This window comes from Cottoperca gobio, chromosome 15 (genome assembly GCF_900634415.1).
Source record: "Cottoperca gobio chromosome 15, fCotGob3.1, whole genome shotgun sequence".
Taxonomy (NCBI): domain Eukaryota; kingdom Metazoa; phylum Chordata; class Actinopteri; order Perciformes; family Bovichtidae; genus Cottoperca; species Cottoperca gobio.
In genome coordinates this window covers 7,397,105-7,421,543 of record NC_041369.1, presented here as the reverse complement: position 1 = coordinate 7,421,543, position 24,439 = coordinate 7,397,105, and the positions used below count along the sequence as shown (strand labels likewise).

The window sequence follows — 24,439 nt, the reverse complement described above, 5'->3', positions numbered from 1 at the left end:
GATTGTATCATTATATCATTGTTTGTGTATTGTGTTAACTTGAATGACTTAGTGTAACTTTCTTTTGAGAATGTTATTATAAGCCGAGAGAGTCGACTTTTTTATTGTATATTGAAGCGTGTGTGTGTGTGTGTGCGTGTGCGCGCGTGCGTGTGCGTGCGTGCGCGTGCGTGCGTGTGTGCGTGTGTGTGTGTGTCCAGCAGCATGAGAGTGTGAGCGCAGACTGTGTTTCTTGTTCGTGCTAACCCTCTGAGCAGACTGTCTGATCCCCTCCTCTCTAGAACATCATCACACGGTCCTCTGAGAAAAAAAGTATTTCTTGCTGTGATTTTGAAGAAGAAGGAAAAGAAAAAAGGGTGAAAGAAAAGAATACCTGACGTGTTTGCCTCAGCTACCAGCAGCAGACGGAGTCCCTCTAAAAAGCCTACACCTACCTACCTACCGGCTGGGGAACTGCCTGCATCCGATAAGGGATCTAGTCGACAAAATCAAGTGTGGAGGGAGGGGGTGTGGAGAAAATAAGTCGAATTGGAGAGAGGGAAAAAGGGAGAAGAAACATCGAGGGAGGGGAAAAGGTCAGGGACACGGGGGGGTGTATCGCACTGCCAGAAATAAGGAGAGTGTCTACACCAACGGTTTGGCAGACGAAACCTAGGAGACGAAGTGAAATAAAGCAGAAACCCTCTCTCCCCAATACTGACTTTTTTCTGCAAGGACTACTGTGGAGTTTTAAACCTTTTCGACAACTTCCAAAGACAGTGTCTGTGCTTTGGTGAAGTCGAGGCAACGCAGAGTGAATTTTGGACCGTGCGTAATTTGGAGAGTTTATTGCCACACAGCGTCAGGATGCGCGTCTGTCCGCTGCTGGTCGTCCTCTGTCTGCTGTGCGCTGGACATGCTCAAAAGTTCTCTGCTCTCACGGTAGGAAGAGCCACTTAATTCTTCTAAATTACATTACATTACAGTTCATTTAGCTGACGCTTTTGTCCAAAGCAACTTACAATAAGTGCAAACAATCAGTATATTTATACGACTGGCGTTAACCATCCTTTTTGTCTTTCTTGTGAGCGTGTCCTCTAATAATCGTAAATACTTACATTGAAAATAATTTATAAACATAGTCATTTTAAATCTACCTTAGCAGCAACATAGCCCATGCTGACATTATGATTTTTCGGTAATTTCTCTCCAAAAAAGACTTTTCATTTTTGAATATGTTTCATATTTGGCAAAAATTCAGGCTGAATTTGACATTGATTTTAAAACTTAATAGATCCCCAGTTAGCATTAGAAAAATAGGTCTCTGTGTAAACTATATGTCCACTGTGTTTCAGGGTCTCTGCACAGGGGGTCTGAGATGGCAGAGGCTGTGGTTTGCTTTTAGTGTCTTTACCTGACTGTCAGCATCTTGCCTACCTGTCTGTCCCGCTCACTCCTGTTGTGCCAGTGGCTCTGTAAAGGCTACTCTGCCAGCAGGTCTCCTGCACCAAAAGCACATGGCATTGTTTACAGCTTCAGAGCAGTGCATGCAGTCCATTCACTGCATGAGAAAGTACGTCTTTAAAGATAGATGAGGGAAATTTCATAGCCACGATCAAGTGCAGGTACGGTGCTGAAAGAGAAATAATAGAGAGCGGAATGTGCACTGTCAGAGGCTTCACCCCTTGATTTAGAGGTTGATGTGACAGCCGCCTCCCCCCGCATCGTTATTTATGTTCCGAGTGAGGATGCCTTAACATCCAACTGGAAACAAATGGCCATGAGTCGTTAACCTGCAGGTGAGGGGTCGGAGATCCATTCTCCCTGACGGCACTATGGAGTTGTGGAATGTGGGAGGAAGTGTTGCACTGAGCAGATGCTCCACCTGAATGTTCACCATGATACCCACATTTACGCAAATGTATATGTTTCTTTATAGAGATGTCACAGGTAGTCATATTAACCAGTTTAATGTACAGTTAACACAGATACAAGTATGACACAGCATCCACTGTGGTCTGGATATGACTGAAAGAATGAGGAACCATTCCATGCCATGTTTCAGTGGTAACTGTGTCTGTGTCTACCTCCCCACTGTGGCTCATTTATTGGAATAGCACATGAAGCACTGGACTTTTACAGGACTTTGTGTGAGATTCATTGCTCATTGTATGAATGACACAAGAGAGGTTACTGTTGCTTTCAAGAAAATGTCTACATGTGATATTTTGTTCATATTTGAGGTCAACAGGCAGTTAAATATATGGGATATTTCCCCTGGTTATTCATGAGGCAGACTTTTTCCATGGTTTATGGAAGTATGAAATAGTGTGTGAAATGATGAGGGAGCATAGAACATTGGCTGCCTCTTTGTCAAACCTGGAGAAAGCAATTTTAGTATAACATATGGGCTCCTTTGCCCCCTATGTTTTCATTAGAATTGTGCACCTGCTCAGCGAATAATTCTTTTTGTCACATGACTATCAGTGACCTTTCACACCCCCTCTCTTTCTTTTTAACATCTTTCACAGCAATTAAATGCCTTTTCCTTTGATTGAGTTAGTAGCCTGGTTAAAGGCTGTCACTTTCTTCCCCTTCCACCATGCTGGAAACTAATGATCCCCTTTGCATCCTAGCGTCCACGCAGGAAACTCCCGCCAAGGCCATTTAACTCGTTTGCCACGGTTCTCAGCTTGGGCCCCTATTGACCCTGCGGGGTCTTGGTGTGAGGGGCCTCTCAGGGTGCTGGAAATGGGGGCCTCCCAGCCCAGAGGGCCCTTATCAGCCTACAATGTGCTCTCTGCTGGAGGCTCGGCTTTTCCGTACTCCATTCAATCCCACAACACTGCAGAGCCAGGGGGAGGTAATTGGATTTGATTTGTATGCTGGTTGGTCTTAAAAATAAAAAGAAGTTTCCCTTACACTCCGCCAGTCTAGCCCTCTCTCGCCTGTCTCTTGTTCTTTTGCCAACCTCTTGTATTATTTGAGCAGATGCAGAAAGCATCTTCCAAGAGAGATCACGCAAAGAAAAAAAAGAAATCCTGAAAGGAAAGAGAGCAAAATAAAGAGAAAGGAAAGCAGAGAGGGTGAGAAGCAGCTGTCTGGAAGTAGACAAGAAAAGGACTTGAGCAATAAATGTATTTGAGTCACAATATGTGTTCTGTCTTGTATAAGTCTCCTTTTATGATAAATCGGGGTGTAAGCTTATGCTGCATGTAGCTGAGACGGAGGCCATTCATCACTCTCCACCGGGTTGCTGTGCATGATGATGGTGCCGGCTTGGAGAGGCTGGAATGAAACATCAGGGGAATGTCAGAGCTCTGCCTCGGCCTCGCCCATCCATCACCACAGGCCAAACACACTGAGATCTGCTGCAGACAGCTAACTGCCATTAGGAGTACACAGGAAGAAGAGGTACTCAACACACCATCAGTCTCACGCTTCTTCCTCTCACTGGCGTTCACATCTTATTTGTTCCCCTGCTTCAGTGTGGCCAACTGTGTCTTTGAAATAAACATTTGGATGTCTGATAGTGAATCTGGGTGGCTGATTTCATGGCTAACTGTGTTTTTTCCACGCTGTGTTTTTAGAGCTTTATCGTCAACTTGCAGGCACTTGGCGCTCTGCTGTGTGCTGTGCAGTTGACATCTAGCAGGATGCTGGGCTGCTGAATGACTCAGTTTGGGATGTCAGTCTGCTGGCTTGCGGGGGCTGACGCTGTTGTAGTGTGAGCACTAGGGTGGCCAGCAGGATCCGTGGCGAGGCTGGCGGTCCACCACCAAGCATGGCTGGACGCACTCAGACACTATCAGAGCAGTAACTGGCTTAAGAAAGTTGCGGTCTTTGCAAAAAAAAACACCCTCAGACTGGCCTGTCACGCCTGCTGGACTTTATGTGAAGGGCTGAGCTGTGAGCGACAAAGTGGAGGGTGAGAAGAGGTCACCGCTGCAGAGGGATGTCCTAACTGGTGTGGGGGGACAGGGGGAGAGGGAGGGAGGGTATCGACGGGAGACTGTCAGTTAGATGCAATGATGCAAACAATCCAAGAAACTCAGAGACACTAACAAGGAGGGGCAGCGAGACGTTAGACCCCCAGTTTATACGGAGAAATGGGCAAAGCAATGAGTAACTGTAGAAAAGAACTAGAGTATCCTACTAGTATGTAGCACTATTGTTTTGTAAATATTAAAATAATTACAAAGTCAACCAACCCCTCTCCAATTCAAAGATACAGAGTGGCAGGTTCTTCAGGGATTAAGTTACAAGTGAGAAGAGCTCATTTAAAATGTAAAACTCCTTTTAATTGTGTCAAAACAGCACAAGTGTTGACAAATGGTACCCAATGTTTTTGGTTTGTGAGCCCTTAAATAGAAGCAATGTTGATGGGATTTTTACCTCTTTTTTTTAGCGGCTTAAAACAAGTATCTGGTGCGCTCTCGTGGCCTAGGGGTTAAACATTTCTCAATAACCTTTCACCCGTTTGTAATTCAAGTGGTCTGAGAGAAAACTATACTTCGTTTTCAGGCTTTAAAATAAATCTAGCCCGTGACAGGAGACTTTGGCCAATCACAGTTCATTTCAGAGATGTCCTTCAGATAGCGAAAGCCTGATACAATGTCTGAAAATCCTGCGGAAAAAGATGCTATTCCTACTTTGGCAAGAACTGCCTACACTGCAAGTCAACCCCAAAAAAGGAAGATGAACTTATCAAAAAGAGATTCTGAAATTAAACAGATGAAGAGAAAATGTTGCAAATAGTTTAGCCTTCTGCTAACCGTAGCCTAAGGCTCAATGTTGTGGCTCAATTAAATGTTTGTAGAGCCTCAAATCCCGCTATATAACAGCATCGGGGTTATGATCGGGATGATGCTTAAAATGAACGACTAGTATTCGTACAGGTTTTTGTATAAAGCGTGTGCATATGCCCGTGCTCGTCTGGTGGGTTTAGGACAGAGAGGGGAGAGCTGCAGGAGGAGGGCTGTGTTCTCAAATTATTCCGTTTATTTATTTATTTTTCAGAAAACTGCCTACCCTAGCTTTAAACAACCAACCATTAATTATATTGTTCCCAGTTCCCAACCAGCCTGGGACAACCTCTCTCTCCCTCTCCCATTTCCTGTATATAAAGGCATATAAAGGTATACAATGCTAATGAATACCAACATAATTTCCCCCCTTTTCTATTATTTTTCATCTTGTGAACTCTCAGATGTATCTTGGGACCTTTTGGAGGGTCCCAATTGGCCAAAGGGTCCGAAGACAAGTATGTAGTCCACTGCTGTAGACTACATTTTAAGTCTTGCCTTGCCCAAAATAAATGCAATACTTCATAAGTTCCCCTTCGCCACTGGAAATAGACAGCATTCAGCATTCATATTCTGAGGGATTACTCTCCATATTTCTGTCTAGAAAGATGAATGAGTGTTGAGACATGGACATAGGTTGTTCTTGTAAGGCAAACTGCTCTCCAGCTCTGCAGTCTAAGGATACTTTTTGTGTTCTTCTCATGGCAACACATCATTTTTAAAAGCCTGGGAAGAAAGGGCTTGTAAAAAAATTAGTTTTTTGAAAGATTTCATTCAATTCAAAAGACTCATCTTCCCTCCCTCGCGGCTCCTCTTCCGATGTGTTTGAACGGGCCTCTCCTCTCTGATCCCCCCTGGGAAGATTTATGAGCAGGGTTGACAGAGTGGGTTGTATCCCCCCCCCCCCCCCCCCCCGGCCCAGGGCGATGCTGCCTTCCCTGCCAACCCTCTTCCAGGTGCATGCAGCCCTGCAGCCCTGCTCGTCTGAATGCAGGGGGCTGCCATCAAATGTCATCTCTCACTTCATTTGTAAGATGTCAGACACAACACATTTTTTTTATTGGTGATCATCCCACCCTTTTCATGGATGTGTGTTTTTTCTTCTTGCTTTTTATCTTGCCGTTCCCTTTCTTTTGATAACTCATAACAGATTTTTTATGGCTTACCTTTAATTGAGGGCTTTGATTCTCTGCTTTGTGCCACAGATTGATAAGTGTGTGTGTGTGTGTGTGTGTGTGTGTGTGTGTGTGTGTGTGTGTGTGTGTGTGTGGAGAGAGAGAGAGTGAAAGAGGGAAAGAGGGAAAGTTTCTGTATGTCAATTATTCACAGCAGACACACAGACAGAGAGGGCATTCAGACAGATTTTGGATATTTGTGCATGCAGTGAACAAAAACGTCACAAAACAAAAGCGTGAAACTGAATGAAAAATCTCAGTGTTTCATATGTGCAAATATTTTCATTATAAGCAATGACAAAAAGAGCTCAGAGAGATATTAATCCTTGGATATGACTGACTGAAGACAGCACCTGCGTAGGCATGGATATAGAGTTTGTTTTTTTCCACTCATGCCAGGTCATTATTCCACCCAACTGAATGAATCACGTGAACTTTATGAACACCCAACACTCACACTGTAGCAGCACAAAGCTCCCTGACATCTAGTTTATTCAGCCACTCTATCATTCAGCGTCTTTTCATTCATTGTAGCAGTTACAGCTTGTTGCCACCCCTCTCACCACCACCGCCGCTCCATTGTGTGGCCTGGCGAGGGGGTTTCATACCACGGTGGCAGATACAATGGTGGCATTGACACAGGTGATCCGATGCGTTCAGCCAGGAGTCTCCGTCCTTGTTTCTCTTTTCATGGCTGAGTAAAATATCCTCAGGAGCGATTCCAGGTGAATACCCGTGCAGGTGTTGGCACAGATGAAGAAAAGAGGAAGCGTCAGTCAAGTCTTCTCCAGCCCTTGAGACAAAGACAAAGCATGGCTGCACCCTGACAGGCTTGTAGTGACACTGCCTGATCTTTGAGTCAGTGTGTTGCAATATTTATCAGTGGTTTCCAGTGTATTCATGAAATAATGTTGCTTATGAACCTCCTGATAAAAGTTTTGAAACAGAATTTACAATTTGTATGGCTCAGGCAATGGACACCTGTTTTTAAAGAATGCATTTGCCCATACACAAGCTCAAATCTCTAGTCTTTACAAATCCCTCCAGAGTCACACCTGTTGTTGTGGAGACTAAAATGCATTTATGTGAAGCTCATTAATTCCCAAAAAAATGGCTCGTTACGGAAATGTTTTTCTCTGCTAATCTCCTGCTTTCTCACTTCTGCAGTTCCTGCGGGTGGATCAGGATAAGGAGTGCAACATGGAATGCAGCGGAGCTCCACGCAAGCCCCTGTGCGCCTCCGACGGCAGGACCTTCACATCTCGCTGCGAGTTCCTCCGAGCCAAGTGCCGCGACCCCCAGCTGGAGGTCATCCGAGGACCATGCAAAGGTCAGGTCATGAGTCACGCTTCAGCGCTGCCTGGTGCTCTCGAATGCACAGAGGGGGGTGACAGGAGAAACTTGTTGGTTAAATTCATTTCAGCATAATTGATTCTTTGAGTGCTGGGAGGACGAGTGGGGTTGACACAGTGAGAGTGGGTGGGGGTGGGGGGTTTCTGCACCCTCGCTGGTGTCATAACTTCACAACATTTATACTGATAAAGGAATTGTGAGTTCATTTGTCAAAAAAATAAATGAGTTAGTTAATGGAAATCATTTTTGTTTATCTATTCATGCTTCGTTACAACAGAAATCATTGGACCAACGACTTCCTCAGTGATCAAATTATTATGCAGAGTCTAAGGCTTCTGAATGAAATCTCTTGACAATAATTAATGGCCTCATTTTCATCATACTAGATGTAAAGCTGTATGTATGTGACCGATGGAAGACTGCAGATGAAAAGCAAAAGGGGAAGGAGAGCCAATGAGGTCAGGCGGCTCACAGACTCCCTCATTGTTAGTCGTTGTTGGCCCTATACACCCCAATGCTGCAGGCCCGAACCCTCTCACCCCCGCCCCACTCACTAACTCTATACTGCGACTTCATCGCTCTACAGACTGGGGACAATGCCCCATTCTTACATATTACAATATTAGATCACTAATGCAGGGAGCGAGATCGAAAGGGTTTGCTTAAAAAGAAGTCTCATATGATGGAAAAGCATTCCTCGATTTTATGCCCGTTCTGGGTCTCTATGGCAACGTCTCTAAGCGGACATCTGGATGTGGCGGACAGCGCCGTGACACAGAATAGGGGATTCCAGCTAGGAAGCTGAATGGGACGAGAGTCGTATTGTATACGTCAATAACATCGGGTCTATAAGAGCTCGGACCCCCCTCTGCTTCTGGACGGCTGGGGTGAAAGACACAGCAGCAGCAGCAGCAGCCGAGTCATCAGACGAAATAAACTAGAGGGCCGGTCTGGCCTTGAAGCACAGAGATGGGATTGTGTTTAAAGATGGTGAGACTGGCACCACATTTGTTTTCTATCACTGCGCTCGGATGATTCAAGTGTCCTGTCATTTTTTCCAGTCAGCTTTTTGGTCGGAACCCCCTGGAGAAAGGTTTTTTCCACTGGAGCTAACTTTAGAGCTCCTCAACTTGCTGTTTTCCTCCATCCGGAACATCCAGCGTCTTGCCCCCTCTCCTCGCCAGTGACAGTGATACACACAGACACACACTAGACTGAGAGAAACCAGCGCACATTCCCCTGCATGTGTCTAATGGACAATCTACTGTATGCCATGCCAGCGACATGCAGCCTCCTGACCAAACTGTTTTTAAACTTGGCATGAGTCTTTGTTTTAATGTGATTTGAAACTGCCAGGCACTGACTGGCATGGCAGCATATGTGTCACACCAAGTTACCATCAAACCCATCGCTGCCCAACATTTTCTGAGAGTTTGCACAGCTGGTGCTTTTGGCCAGGTTAGATGAAGCAGCTGTGGAATGACAGGATGAGCCATGGCTCTGACAGAGAGATGTGAAAAGACTTGATGTGCACATAGGTGAAAAGTTGCTGAGCCACATTTATATCGACAAATAGTTAGAGGACAGCTCGGGCTGAACTGAGGAGACGGTCGAGGTTTAAGAGGAGAGTGAGACAGACTCGCAGACATTAAGGAAGGGTCAGGTTTTCCTTGTGCATCAGCCCTTTTCTTTGGTGACTGGAATGTTCTACAGGAGCAGCACGAGCTGCCTCGCTCAGTAATGGCTTTACCACCAGGCACTGTGCAGGCTTGTCTGACTTGCTCCTAATAAGACCGGGGGTGTTGGTTCCATTCCCAGCCACACAAGTATCTGCCGCTTCCGAAATGTCTTGAATTGTTTCCCCTCCGTCTCTCCTCTCTCCCTGCATTTTTCTTTCATTCTTCATCATCTGTGAGATTCAACATATCTTCTGCTGACTTTTTAAAGTATGTTGGGTTTCATAGATGTGCAGCATATTAAGAAAATAGTTGAGCTGTGGGTTGGATCATGGGTCTCTGTGATGTGTAGTGATTCTGGTGATTTGTGGTGCTCCACAGATACATCCAGATGTGTTGCAGAGAAGAAGTACACAGAGCAGCAGGCCAAGAAGCTCTTCCCGCAGGTCTTTGTGCCTGTATGCAACCCCGATGGCACGTATAGCGAGGTAACAAAAAACAGAAATGATACTTGTTCTGAATATGAGGCAAGGCTTTAGACTAAGGAGGCCACAGTGGAAAATAATAACTCTTTCGCATCCACTCATTGCAAGGATTGCTCTTTTCACCTGCGTGAGTTTAATTGTTTTGTATTCTTTTCTTTAATTGTGAATGCAGGTTGAACAAACATTTTCAAGACCTATTCACATTCCCCTGTGTTTGACATTCTATTGTGAAGGGCTGGTTCAACATATTACAGGAAGACATTTTATTCTTCCTAATCCGATTCCTCCTGCCCCCACCACTCCTTCACACACCCAGAAATGAAAAATAATGAATGCATTTTTTTTTAACACCGTCCCACCTTTAACTCTTACAGATTCATACCTTAGCTTGTGCTGACTTTATGTTTGCATGCTGTTTGGGTTACAGGTTCAGTGCCACAGCTACACTGGATACTGTTGGTGTGTCACCCCCAATGGCCGACCCATCAGTGGCTCAGCAGTGGCCAATAAAAAACCTCGCTGTCAAGGTGGGTAATGTACAGTGTATACAGTTATGCGTACTGTATTCATAATACTGTATAATAAGATTTATGATTTTAAAAAATAAATAAAAGAATGGCTGATTTGTACAAGAATGCGGTTTCTATAATTCTGTTGAAAAAGGATGATAAATGGAATTCAGCAAAGCATGACATTCTGTGTTTGTGGGGGGTGTAATCGTCAGTCCTGTGGGAAAGTGGTCAGTGCCTGGACTGACGGCCACACGGTTTGAGGGCCACCCGAGGACTGAGCGTTGCTCAAGGCTTGGAGCTGCGTGTGTGTGTAAATAAGCCCAGTAGAAAATCCCTGCTGCAGAGTTGAGCAACAAAGTTAAACTGTAAGGAATGTAAGTGTTCTTGGAGGATGGCGTCTGCCAAACAATCAAATAACCAATGCCACATGTCGTCCCTGTGCGTCTCCGTCGGGCTGCCTCGGAAGTTGCCGTGTCTCGATAGTGAGAAAGCTCCAGATGTAGCAGCAGTAGTTGAATTTTAAGTGGCAGCTACTTAATCATAGCTGTGTTTGTAAAGTTTAAAAATGTCATAAAATACTTCTCCATCGACTTGCAGCGTGTAATTAATTGGAGATTGGAAATAAATAACATTTGAAAATAAAAAGACAGAAAAGAGTTTCATGCTGTGGTTGAGTTCAAAGATGCACGCCAAAATCATGAAGTGAAGTTGTATACATGTTTTAATATTGAGGAACATGAAAAAGGTGTTTTTTCATTATTTGAACATGTTGCCTTGCAGGTTCAAAACAAGAGAGAGCTACTACAAGAGAGCCAGGTAAAGCAGGTGAGCCTTTAATTCACGAGAAAATAATTCTCAGAGGCACATTACTCTTTTAGGTGTGCATGCCTGCTTTCGGGTTTGTCCATGTGTGTATTATCTAAGCATGCATGTACATGTGAGTGTGTATTCATTTGTATCTCTGTCTGTTTGCTTGCATCTGTGTTGAATGTGCAGGGTGGGTCTCCTGTTAAGGCTTGCCTTTCTAATATTTTGCCAATTTAATAGTGTGAGCAGCCCGAAGGCTGATATAAAAGCAGACTGTTACCGAGTAACAAGTCAAAGGAGAGAGGCTGTGGTGAGCTTTAATGCACACCGCCAGCAGCTGCAGTGCCTATAACCCGTCCTTAACCAGGCAGCCAAACTACCAGGGAGCAGCCAGAATGGAGGAAAACTGACTTTTCATTCTTCTTCTCTAATGTGATCTTGCTTGGTCTTGGTTTCTTTTCAGCAACGGTGTCATGAGATACAAGGAAATGTTAACACTTTATCCTCCACCCTACTTTCACTCTGTCTCTCATCAACATCTACCCCTCTTCCAAATATAGAACCACTAAGTTCCCCTCCGGCTCTACTCCAGATACTGTATATCTTGCTCTCATCTTGTACAAAATGATTTGTTTAACTGATGTGATTTGAAGGCTCACAAAGAAAAAGTGTAATTTGGGTTGATTCCAATCTACTCCCTATGTGATCGTGTGTGTATGTTTTTGCATGAATGTGTGTGTGTGTGTGTGTGTGTGTGAGAGAGAAAGTGCGTATGCATCCACTTGTGTTTGTCACATGGGTTATTCCTGTCACTGTGACATTAACGTCTGCGCCTCTCTCTCTGTAAACACTCTTGGGTATAGTGTCTGTCTGAGCCCGGCCAACTCATTACACATAGATCAAGTGGGAATGCAACATTTGAGAGAGGAGGAGGGATGGTGGGAGAGGGAAAGAGGGAGGAAAGGAGGTGGAGGAGGGGGGGTTGTGGTTCAATCTGAACTGGTTGGATAAACAGGGTGGTGAAAAGCAGAATAAACTGTAGATTTGTGGTGTGCCAGTACTGAAAATAGCAGTGATTGCATCAATATTTGGATTCAGCAGAAACCCATCAGTACCTAAGCAGTCCACAGCAGCCATCGCTGAACTTTTATTATCAGAATATTGGTAACGTTAAACACCAAATGCTTTGCCCGGAAACCCATTTCTGGTGCTTGACAAATTCATTCACATGCTGGAATCATATGCAGCCGACAACTGACAAACAGCAGTTAAACTAATGCCGTATAACCACAAATAGCGCGGGGGTTTCCTGGCAGATGCTAAAAGAGGTGTTACAGTCATGTAAAAGGCCGCAAAGTAAAGATCGGTCATTAGTGGTTTATCATAAATCCGCATCATAAATACACTTTTTGAAATGGCATTTCCATCCGTTAAGTGAGCAGAGTAATAACACGTCTGCCCCAGTCAGTCACACAGACTGTATGTATTTTTATCCACCAAGCATGCTTGAGAAGATGAATGGCTGGCTTAAAAAACTTGCCTTAAGGATGTTAAATCCTGATTTTGCAATGGAGAATTCATTATTGAAGCAAAGAAGTTTAAGCTAAATCCCTGTTTGTAGAGCCACCCATTCTAGATGCCCTGACTCATGCAATAACAGAGCTTTGCTTTGAGCAGAATGAGTGACCTACACTGAGGTTAACCACACCTTCAGCCGTGGTTTTAGCCTAAGCGGCTCAAGACCTCCATCCCCGTCTCCCTCCCACCACAAATCAAACAAACAGACTCCAAACAAACACTGAGCTCGATTCTCCCACTGTTAATTGCTTTGTCTCAGACTTGGCTACTGCATTCTTCACCTCTTGTGTCTCTCCCACCTTCACACAGCGTTCATAACTCAAATGCAGGTAATGGAAGGATGGAGGAGAACATCGGGGACAACTGGTCCTCATCTTCCCCTGATTCATTTTAACTGACCTCAATCTCTTCCTCCATAGCATCATCATCTCCCTTGTTGCATGAAGTGAAGCCATGGGAATATATGACCACTATACTTCAGATTTTCCCCCTCTCTTCTTCTCCTACTGTAAGACACTTCTTTCAGCTTTCAACACACACACACACACACACACACACACACACACACACACACACACGTACACACACACACACACACACACACACACACACACACACACGTACACACACACACGCACACACACACACACACGCACACGCACACACACACACACACACACCCCTCTCTCTTTCTCATTCTCCTCACCTCTACTTCTTCTTCTATCCTTCTTAGCCGGGCAACGTGCAAATCTTATATAGTTGAGTGTTCTCTAGCTTATCGTAATTGTAGTCTCCTTGCAAATATTCTCCATTCTAAATGCAGATGAGACCGGCCTAGTGGTGGATCCACAGCCTGCTGGAGATGAAGAAGGTGAGCTGTTGTCCGTGTTTGTGTGTTTACTGAGACACCACTGAGTGATTCAAAAGCATCGCCTCAAAACACCCCTGAAAAGGAACAGGAAGCCTGCACATGTGTGATAGTGAAACATGTTTTAATTGTTAGGATGTACAAGATGTAAATATAAAGGAAAACTAAAAAGGCAATTTCAGCATGGCTTGTGTTTTTGCTCTTAAGCCTCCGTAAGCTGCTGGTAATACCACCAAGTAAGCCAGCAACAAAGCACCTGCATGTTAATTCGAACAAGGTTGTGTGTCATTACTTAAGAATTTCACTTTTCATTTGAAGAAGAAGATGAATGTGTTATTTCTTCTTTCAGAAGCACATTTACTTTTTTACTCTTAGAATGTACTTAGGTACTTGTACTTTACTTTAGCTAATGTACACTTCTACTCCACTACATTGGAGACAAATATTGTACTTTTTACTCTACTAAGTTATCTGACCTGGTTACTGGTTACTATACATAGATATAAATGTCCATCCCCATGTAAAATAGTTAACATCAGCTCATGTTCGACCAGCTGCAACATTAAAATGCAACTAATGATCCAATAAAATAATATATAGTAATATAAATGTTCAAAAAGGGTCAATCTGCCTGATGAATGCTTTTTACTTTTGATACTTTAATTATGTTTTCTGCTAATATACACATTTTACAAAGTTGCATTTGAGCTCTTTTATCAACCTTTTATATTGTGAAGGAAGTAATGTATCACCATTTCATGTTAATGTGATCATTTGATAAGACAGTGGTTGACTCGTGTACTCTCTTTATGCAGCTATATTTCTGGTCACAGCTGTCAAATACACTTTAGTTTCCACTTCCACTGCAGCAGTTTGAGAAACGATAACCTTGATGTGCATTTTACAGTCTGTGAGTTTTGGAACCGCCAGGTTTGGCTCAGATGATACACGAGTGTTTTTTCTATTGAAGCTAATCAAGCTGTCTCGGTGATTTCTTTCAGACATCATTTCCCAGTATCCCACTCTGTGGACGGAGCAGGTTCGCAGCCGACAGAACAATAGAACCAGAGCACCATGTGAGTTTCAAAGACCCCATTTTCTTTAATGACGGCGATCGGGTGTTTGCAAACCTCAACTGAAAGCACGGTCTGTGTTTTTTCCTACTTGTGTGAGCAATCATGGTTTGAGGCTGTTCCTGTCTTTTAAGGACAGATGGTGGGTTGTGAAACCAATACATCTTGGTGTTGGAGTGCGTCAGGGCTTTGAGGATCTGCTACTCTGTGGTTCTTCGCGTTACAGCCTATCTGTAATTATCAGCACATGGCACAAACACAGGATCTCCTATTCTTCTGGCTGGTCGCTTCTGGTCTCCTTTTACACAAATGCACGTTTATCTTATTATATATCAGTTGCCTCTTTGCTCTTAGGGGAAATATGTTGCTTTTTGCATAAAACAATGCAATTTTGAGGCCTGCTTAGAGATGAGAACCCTGCGTGCATTTGTGTGTGAATCCCATTATCATAATTTACAGCCAATAAAAAAAGCCTGAGAAATGCAGCATTGATGGTTTTGATTACCATGTGCTCTTTGGGGTATTGGGGTGGAAGAAAAAAAACACCCGCCCCAACAAAGAGAGCCCATACGGAGGAACTGGAGCGAAGAGAGTCGGTTGAGAAAGCGGGGAGGCATTTCATTTGGTCTCTTTTGTGTGGGTAAAGATCTCTAATGAAAATAAACAAAGAAAAGGGATATCCATAATCCCGCAGTAGCTTCCGAGCCTTGAGGGCGAGCAGCGAGGAGAGGGAGAGATTGGTGATGAAAGCCCACATGGCCAGAAGAGCTCTACTTTCATCCCTGAGTTTAATGCTCAAATCTCTGTTGGAGAGCTTCACAGCAGAGAAGGAGGCTGCTGCTACAGAAACAAGTCTGATTAGATCCTGCTGAGGCTCTGCAAAACCCATTCAAAGCCGTTGCATTCTCCGTACGTACGGATGAAAGTAAGGATCATGAAGCATTGCCTTTTTCCCTAAAGTTTTAAACATGTAAACATATAGATCCCTGGTACTTTACAGTACCCTGCAGTAGTGTGTCAGTGAGTGTGTGTGAAGGCCCGACTGACCATCGTTCTGCTTTTGTCTTGTCTCTTTCTCTCTCACATACATCCACAGAGGGCAGCTGAGTGTCCAAATATTTACTTAACTTGGGGTATAGGGAGCCGTACTTAGTCATTAGCCCGTTAATGTGCGTAAACAGTGCCACAGGGGGCTGATATAACAGTCTACACACACTGTCTCCGAGCACTCATCCTCTACCCCTCTGTCTTCTCCAGCACTCCAACCTCCTCCTCTGCTTCAGGGACGTCTTTGAGTGTAATGAGAGAGTAGTGCATGTATTTGGCTTTTAAAAAGAAATGTATTCAAACAAACTGTATGTTGTATGAATCCAAAATGTGTTAGCCAGAGCTGATTAGGAGTAAGTCTTAACTTTAAACATACTCTCTTCTTCACGTCAAGTGTGTGTGTCTGGGGCGTGTATTTGCCAAGACACACAGCCTAGACCACCTAGGTGAAGGCTGTCTTTATGGGTGGTGTGTATGTGACCAATCTATGCCTCCCACTGATTCCTGTATAGAGCTGCATCGTTTAGACGACTAATCGTTTAGTTGATCAGCAGAAAAACAATCACCAACTATTTTGGTAATTAATTGTTAAACTAATTTTTCCGTCAAAAATGCTGTTTATTGTGATTTCCTGCTTTTCTCTGTTGTATATCATATTAACCTGAATATCTTTGGGTTCTGGACTGACAAAACAAGACATTTAAAGACATCACTTTGGACTTTGAGTAACTGGGATGGTCATTATTCTCTATTTTCTGAAATGTTATAGACCAAACAATCAATTCATTAGTATAGAAAATAATCAGTAGATTAATGTATATAGGAAATAATCGTGAGTAGCAGCCCTAACCTTGGACACCTCTTCCCAGCCTCGTCATGTGACCAGGAGCAGCTGTCCGCCCAGGAAGAGGCAAGGCAGCACAAGAACGATGCTGTATTCGTACCAGACTGTGCCCAAGGAGGACTGTACAAACCGGTCCAATGCCACCCTTCCACCGGCTACTGCTGGTGTGTGCTGGTGGACACTGGACGGCCCATACCTGGGACCTCCACCAGGTGGGAGAGACCTCACCTATGGTACTTTCACCCTAATTTACACAAATTCTTGGAATTTTTTCTTGGTTCTTTGTGGCAAACAAAGCAGACAGTTGTTACACAAAGCAGGTAAGAGATCATTAGCCACCCAAACACAGCAGAGTGGCCGACTGATAGAGAGGCTGTCCAACTGGACGACCCTGCTTCATGACCTTTGTTGGCAAATGTCTGAAATGTTCTATAGCAATACAGAGCATTATCTTACCTGCAGGTATAACAACCATGCAAAAAGATTCTACTAAGAAGAAATTGTGAGAAATAAAGCAACAAAAAGAGGCTTCTCTATTTGAGACAATTCACATAAGTCTGCCATACACGGACAGATAGACATCTCCATTGCCCATGAGACTCAGTGGTCTGCTGAGTGGCAGGTCAGAGGTCAGTCAGGCTGGCAGAGTGGGGCACTGGTAAACTGTTATTGAGCAGCGAGGCTGGGTATCAGATTAACAAGGCTTCAGGCAGAGTGCCAGACAGCACATTAGCACACATATGGAAGCGTGGATTTCCCCCCTTCTCTCTCCTTGTCCCTGCCCTGCTTTTGGCCCAGTTGCACAGCAGCAATCGAGGCTCCGCCGGCTCGCCAAGGGAGGCCGTGAAAGCTTCCTTGTGTCCCACGCTCCCTGTCTGCTTCTATCTCTCTTTCTCACCCTCCCTCCCCCTTTTCTGTCCTCATTCCAGTCCCAAATCCTTCCCTTCTTTTTGGATAGGATTCACAGCCTCTGGTTTGCCACAAAACAATTATTTGAATCCCTGAGATTTAACTGTACGCGGGTAATTGAAAAACATGGGATTCCACTCTGATTTTACAAAAAGGATAGTTTTACTGCAATCAACAATCCTTTTAATCTTTATTCGCTTTGAATGAATTGGCATTTTCTCATGTGGCGTATTCTCTGTCACAGGTATGAACAGCCAAAGTGTGATGGCAATGCCAGGGCCCACCCAACTAAACCTAAGGACCATTACAGGAGCAGACATCTTCAAGGTAAGACTGGACTCAGTCTCTGTTTTTCCTCTATGTTCAGGCCACATGGGCAAGTTTTTCGGCCTCCAACTGCTGCCGCGCTTCCAAGGTTGTGATAACAGTGCGAGTGTGTGTGTGTGTGTGTGTGTGTGTGTGTGTGTGTGTGTGTGTGTGTGTGTGTGTGTGTGTGTGTCTGTGTATGTGTGTCTGTGTGTGTGTTTGTTGACATCATTAGCACTGTTGGTCAAGGAAATGCTTGATAAAGAGTTGAGGATTGCCAGATACCGCCCCTCACTGGTCAATAAGCAAGGAGACAGAGACGGATTGGGGGGAGGATTAATCTTCAACTGACATGAGAGATGGAAGATAGTGGGATGATAGCACGGAGGAGAAGCAGCAGGCAGGAGAGGTAGAGATAATGGATAATAGGATGCCAGAGACATAGTGATAGAAAGACTGACAACATTGTAGATAATGAAATTGAGTTTGGGGGTGGTGGTCATGGGGTGGGCCTAGGTACAGCAGGTGAGAGAGTGTTTGCTGTGTTGGGTGGATATTTGCTAGACATAATTGAACTCTTCAAAACTGCAGAATTAACATTTCAGTATATTTAAGTGGTATTTACAAATGGATAGCACTAAAGATGAAATAATCACATGTCACATTAATTTGAGGAAGACTTCGAGAAATAATAAAGCAAGGGAGTGTGATCAGGTATAACAGGCAGCTTTCCACAGGAACACTTCCTCCAAGAAGAGTCAGTCTTTACAGCAAATGCCCCCAAAACAACATATGTTTACATTCAAGTGACAAAAGGAGGTTGGTGTGGTTGTATGGGCCAACACAACCTCAGACTTTGACATGACCACTGTTCGTTTCCCATGTCCTACCATGTTGGTTTCTCCTAACCATGATCACTTTTAATCCCTAACCGGAACCAAGTATTTATTTGAACCAAAACCAAGATCTTAACCGAACCCTAACCATAAACCTAACCAAACCTTAACTATAGTGGTAACATATTTAAAAGAACGATTTTGGCACTGGCAAGATATGTTATCCTGCCAATGTGGGGTGTTAGATCCTCTTATGTGTCATTAGGGAGGGCCATTACAAACTTTGTGTTTTAATTTGAGATGCTATGGCTTTTACAGTTGGGAAGGCTGTCTTGATTTTGTAACTAGGAGATATGTTGGTATGTTATTAATTCAGTAATGTGAATCTAGGTGTTTTAAGTTTTAGTAAGTGCTCTTAAAGGGAAATACATTTTCTTACAACCTTGGTCTTGTTTTATGGCAACATTCCACCAACTGATGGTGATACAGGATCATACAAGCACTCTGCTCAGCTTTACAATGGAGCCCACATGGCATCTCAAACATGAATGATTAAACCAACTGTGAACAAGTTTAGCTTATTGTCTTCATCTAAAGCACTTGTTTTAACATAAAAAAAAAAAAATCCCAAAATGTTATAAATGTCCGTTTGATTTTGACGAGCTGCTTCCAGCTTTCACCAATTCTAATTACCATAGTTTTGCACTGAAAGTTTCACATTGAATTGGATGGAGTGCCTTTAACATTTATTACAATTATAAATACGAGATGAGTTGTCCTTCTCATAAAACCAAGTAGAGTTGTAGCTCTCAGGTGCGGCATACAACCAAATCACAGTTTAAAGCTGAATGGTGCTTGGCAAATTTGCTATTTTCTGGTGGTTTGGTAAACATGTTAATAATCCTCCAGCAAATGAACAGAGCTGCCACTGTTCCTGTCCCATCCGCAACTGTTTATGTAAGAGTGCGCCGGGCCAGAGCTGTGCCCTCTGCTCGCAGGTGCTGCATTTAGCAGGAGAGCAGCACTCTGTCTGTGCTGCGCTATCGAGGACTCTTGTACATGTGTATTAAACAGTGGGATAGCCAGTAACAGATGATTGCTTATGAGACCAACACATGTTACTCATCTTTGCCAGTGGCACTGGTGCTGTATATTATTGCTAGCATATTGAGCAGGAATAATTACAGTGTGTAGCTGTGGAAAGTGTGAAGTGGCGATTGGGTGGAGAACAGCCACAACTATCCCATGAGAAAAACCTCAAACTAAACCAAACACCCTCTAAACACATAGCCGTAGGACAAAAAACACAAAAGTTATTCAGCCATGCAATCACCTTACACACACGCGAGTACACAGACTTCATTCTATACGTGTCAAAGAAACCTGCACCGTATCAACCAGGTCTCCCATTATAAAATACACACAGTCAAAAACACAGCATCTTGTTTTCTTTATGAGCAATTGCGTCAACGGCTGTAAACCGTGTTACTGTATGAAACCGGGATAATTATGAATGTTGCCTTCACATTGCTGCAGCCCCCTTTGCTGTTGAAGCGCTGGTGTTGAGAGGTTTATGGGGCGAGATGCGAGATGCGAGAAAGGAGAACTTTGCCCTGAAAGGGGCAGGAGAAGGAAAGCGGAGTATTTGGCAAGCTTTCTCCCCAGAGCAGGGTCATGGGATAGCATTGGGGCAGCCATTGGGAGCTGCGGCTGTGAGTGCTGACAGGGCTCTGCCCCATGTGGCTCCATAGAAAAACACTGCTTCTTATTGACAGTAGCACACGGGCACACACATGCAAACATGCACTTACTGACCAACTTTTTATAGGCAGCAGATATATGGAGGCGTATGAAAAGTGATGCCGATCTTAGCTTTTAAACTAGTGTCCATTCTGCATCTGTCAAACTTGGGCATTACCTAATTATAATTATTATGGAATAAGAAAGCAGTCCTTTGCTGCTGCACACATGAAGTGAATGGAAAATGGCCAGACTCAATTTCCTTTGAATGACAGCAGGAACATTTGTGTCCTGCCCCTAAGTTAAATGGTGACCAGACAGCTGATCTCTCCCGCCCCCACAAGAAAAACCTCTGCTGCCAAGAGGAAGGGACTGGAGCCTTACCTGATGGCTTCCCATTTTGAATGAACTGTAGACATGCTCAGATTCCTGCAGCATTACGGAGAGGACGTGCTCTCCATGAAAAACACTAATCCTAAAACAAGTCCAACTGCATCCCACAAATCTCTCTTCTGCCAGAAGCCAGATAAAAACACTTTACCTTCTGAGGTTGCAATTGAATGACTGTCTAGACTAATTCACCACAAGAGGCTCCACAAGGCACCAGTTTGGCCATCAACAGGTGGGTCAGATATTTTACTGGGCTAGGGCTAGGGAGGGCCTACTAAAACTTAAGTGCAAGTCTGTTCAGCATGCAAATGAGGCTGTGGAACAGTTTGGGAATGTGAATGTTTCAACCCCTTGGTCTAGTGCAGGCTGCTAAAGCCTTACGCTACTTGGGAAAGGTGGAGTGGAGGCTGAGTGCTGGGTGTTTACGCCGATGCTGGTCGCCACCTGTTAGAGAGCAGCAAAGCATGCTATTATCTCCAACACAAGAGAATCTGGCCCCGCAGGCCTGGGCCATAAAAACAAAGAGTAGCAAACTGTGGAGAATTTCTTCTTCTCCACAGGCAGAATAGCCGAGGGAAGCCGGACTGTGAGAAAGCGGAGGGGAGTCGGGGAGAGGAATCCAGGAATCTCTCAGGCCTGCGTAGCCTTCAGCTCTTACAGAACAACCTCGGCCTCCTAACTCTTAAAACTATATGGACAAACAGAAAATTACTATCATTAGGGTCATTCCACCCCAGTTGTCCCTCGTTTAAAAAAATAAATAAAAATTTCCCGTCATTCTGCATGTAATAATGCTTCTCTGTTGGTTTTAGCTGGGTAGTTAATGATAGATTTTAGGTGTATGGGCTAATTATATCAGTCTCTTCCCTGGTTGACATTTGAAATAGTAATCCCATCCACACACTGAAGATCAGGTGTTGAGTTGTGTCTCTGGATGCATACCTTTAAATCAGACATCCCTCAGATGAAATCCAGTAACAGTGTGTCTGTCAGGATTGTATTTGGTCCCCTTGATGTCTCCGGTAAGTCGCAGGTGCTGTATGAAGCCTCTTGTCCATACATACAATATTCAGTAACATCTTCTGTGCTCCAGCTGTCAAAGCCATTCAGGGGCCTCCAGCATGATTGGCAGGTACCCTCTTCCTCCTCCAGATGAGGGGAGGTTTGACTTTATGTTTGGCTTTATTTTCCCCCTCTGCCGTCTTGTTTGCGTAAAAGAATACGCTGCCTGTTACATGACGTTCCTCCCCAAACATTTATTAGGCCACCTAGGAAGCCAGCATTCCAAATTGTAGTAAAGCTGTTGACTGGGGGATGATTTTTCTGTGTCCGCTGACATATGCGTACTCTTATTTCCATATAAACTGCATATAGAATGCTCACACACACTCATTCTGTTATCTGTGGTTTATTTTACAGGCTGTCCTGGAGCAAAGAAAACAGAATTCCTGACAAGTGTTCTTGACGCGTTGTCGACAGACATGGTGCACGCTGTCACAGATCCAGCATCCGCCGGAAGGTATGACGTTCTGTAGTGGATTTGTTCATCTTACGATTATTGGTGAACATCAGTGGGTTCAGTCATTTGTTCTGTGCTGCAGCTCATTTTGGTTGGATCCATAGCAATTGCTTGAACTATAGTGACATTACTTATTTTAGATAGTTGGATGAAGTGATAGCTATAGGGGCGATTATTAGCTTATGAAATGATATCTGTCTTTTAGAATGTCCGAGCCCGACCCCAGCCACACTCTAGAGGAGAGGGTCGTTCACTGGTATTTCGGTCAGCTGGACAAAAACTCCAGCGGGGACATTGGAAAGAAGGAGATCAAGCCTTTCAAACGCTTCCTGCGAAAGAAATCAAAGCCAAAGAAGTGTGTGAAGAAGTTTGTGGAGTACTGCGACATCAGCAACGACAAGGCGCTGTCTCTGCAGGAGCTGATGGGTTGCCTCGGGGTGATCAAAGAAGAGGGTGAGCTGAACAACACAACCTAATGTCTAAATGTGTTCTCCTACACCAAATCAGTCTTCTAACTTGCATATTGATGGATACAATATATTTATCAAGGCTGAAAGATGGCACATAGGAATCAGTGCTATATGATTTGTAACAATTGACCACCTTCAAACACCAATTGTCTAATCAAAGCTTAGCATCAGTAACTATTATACGATACAACCAGGGTCCAAAATGTGCACCCGCCACTCAGAGTAAACATCTATGTTGACGAAATAAACAATGAGGTCAACCGCAATTGGTGGGCTGTCGAAAAGTTGTAAAGTCGTTTGATCACATTTTGTTCTGCATCTACTGTACACACTGGTGGTGGCATGTAACGCACGAACGTCAATAATTGTATCGCAATTGTTTGATGCACCTTGGTTGTCCACCATCACTACGTTGCACACTGTTACTGGTAATTGGAATGTAGAGAGAAGTGGCGCTTCACAGATAAGGTGGTGAGGAGAGATGAGCAGGTAATCGGCAAAAAGGACCTGCTCGTTTGCATGATTTCTTTTCAGCTTTTAAAAATATTTTACTCTGTCATTTCTTTTATTTACCAGACATTGAATGATGGCACAGTTGCAAAATTGGTTTAAAATCAAGGACCGATTGTTTGAAAAATTGCAAAGACCTTTGACTGATATCATTGTGACTTGCGTACAGTGCTATGTTTGGACAGCATGACAGGTGACAGCGCCTATTGAAGGGTCAATTTTACTGTCTGGAGGATTTGATGCTTCAACTGACCTGCAGTATTCCTCATAACACTTTTTGTCTCACAGGAGCCAAACCAGGAGAGGGTTTATCTTCCAGTAAACTGGTAAGTAAACTACTCTTCCAACACTAGTAGATCAAATGAATGTTAGATACATTGTTGGCACATCTACAGTCTGACTGTAATATTGTTTTATCTCTGTTAGTGGTGACTGAGTCAATACAAACAGTTGTCAGCCTAAGTGCAAAGAAACAAGGGCATGTTTTAAACTGGTGTCACTTTAATTTCCTCTCCTCAGAATCCCTCGAAGAAGCAAGGCTAAGCCAGCATCTGAGATTTCCCCTCCCGCACGGAGAAGCTGCCCTCACCAATCGGCAATAATGGAAACCATAGTATTTGCACTTTGTACTTTAAAAAAAAAAAATGTAAATTCACTTTGTAGAAATAAGGTATTTAAACAGACTGCTGAATCTGTGAATGATGTAGTTAGCTTTTTATGTCCTGACAAACAAACATTATTTAACACATACAATGTATGTGTCTTTTGTGTGTCTAAAAATTATACTTTTAAGAGTTGTACAAGTTTTCATGTTTGATGTTACATTCCGTGCCCCTTCCCCCACTGTACTTTTTTCCTTACGTTGATGATGGTAAAGCGGATATATGGATAGTTTGCTACAATAACTTAGACCATGCCATCTCTCATGTACTGACTTATAGCATCTCTTCTTGTGCTTTGTACAGCAGTTTGCAAGAATGTTTTAAACATACATCAAAAAAACGTCCTACATGTCCACATGTATTCATGTTTATTAGAAATAAAGAAATCTTTTATACATTTTGTTCTCTATGCGTCTTAATGTGTCAAACGATAATATCGGTCAGAAAATTCCCTTGTTTCTCTCTAATCTAATTAGTCTTACTAGTTTTCCTTCTCGTTATATAAATCTTGTAATGTCTTTACCGTTTAGTGTTTCCTTGCTGTGTCTTTAATAAAACACCTTGTTGACACGGTCTTTATGAGCCAAGTATTAGTCATACATAGCAAAGGTCATGTATCATCTCATTTTCAGACAGCTTGCCAATTCCCCTGAAGCAACATTTTAGAATTGGAAAAACGGATGGTACTTATGTCTGTTCTCGTCACAGATTTCCCACGTAGACTGAAGACAGATAAATGGACCAATCTTGGCTGTGTGTAGTACGAGTGCCAATTAAAAGGGCGTTATATGAGCCAGTGCGTCAGTGTGAACATGTGTATTTGCATAAGGTATACTTATATGTATACAGTAAATGTACACTTGAGCAGTTGGTGAGGTGTGAATGGATTCTTTCT

The 24,439-nt window shown here is 43.6% G+C and overlaps 1 protein-coding gene across 5 annotated transcripts; it reads left to right on the top strand.

Moving 5' to 3' along the window:
- The first annotated feature begins 233 nt into the window (after positions 1-233).
- smoc2 (SPARC related modular calcium binding 2) lies at positions 234-23,941 on the top strand. 5 transcript variants are annotated; one of them, XM_029450060.1, is made up of 13 exons: positions 234-921; positions 7,127-7,289; positions 9,370-9,476; positions 9,901-10,000; positions 10,766-10,801; positions 13,194-13,241; positions 14,240-14,314; positions 16,228-16,435; positions 17,356-17,438; positions 21,803-21,902; positions 22,108-22,355; positions 23,171-23,208; positions 23,402-23,941. In XM_029450060.1, exons 1-13 carry the CDS (start codon positions 847-849, stop codon positions 23,423-23,425), a joined length of 1,305 nt encoding a protein of 434 aa, XP_029305920.1. In that variant the 5' UTR covers positions 234-846; the 3' UTR covers positions 23,426-23,941. The 5 variants fall into 5 exon arrangements, with proteins under 5 accessions (XP_029305920.1, XP_029305921.1, XP_029305919.1 ...); XM_029450061.1 differs by having other exon boundaries at positions 10,766-10,810; positions 16,228-16,414; XM_029450059.1 differs by having other exon boundaries at positions 10,766-10,810.
- Positions 23,942-24,439: the final 498 nt, after the last annotated feature.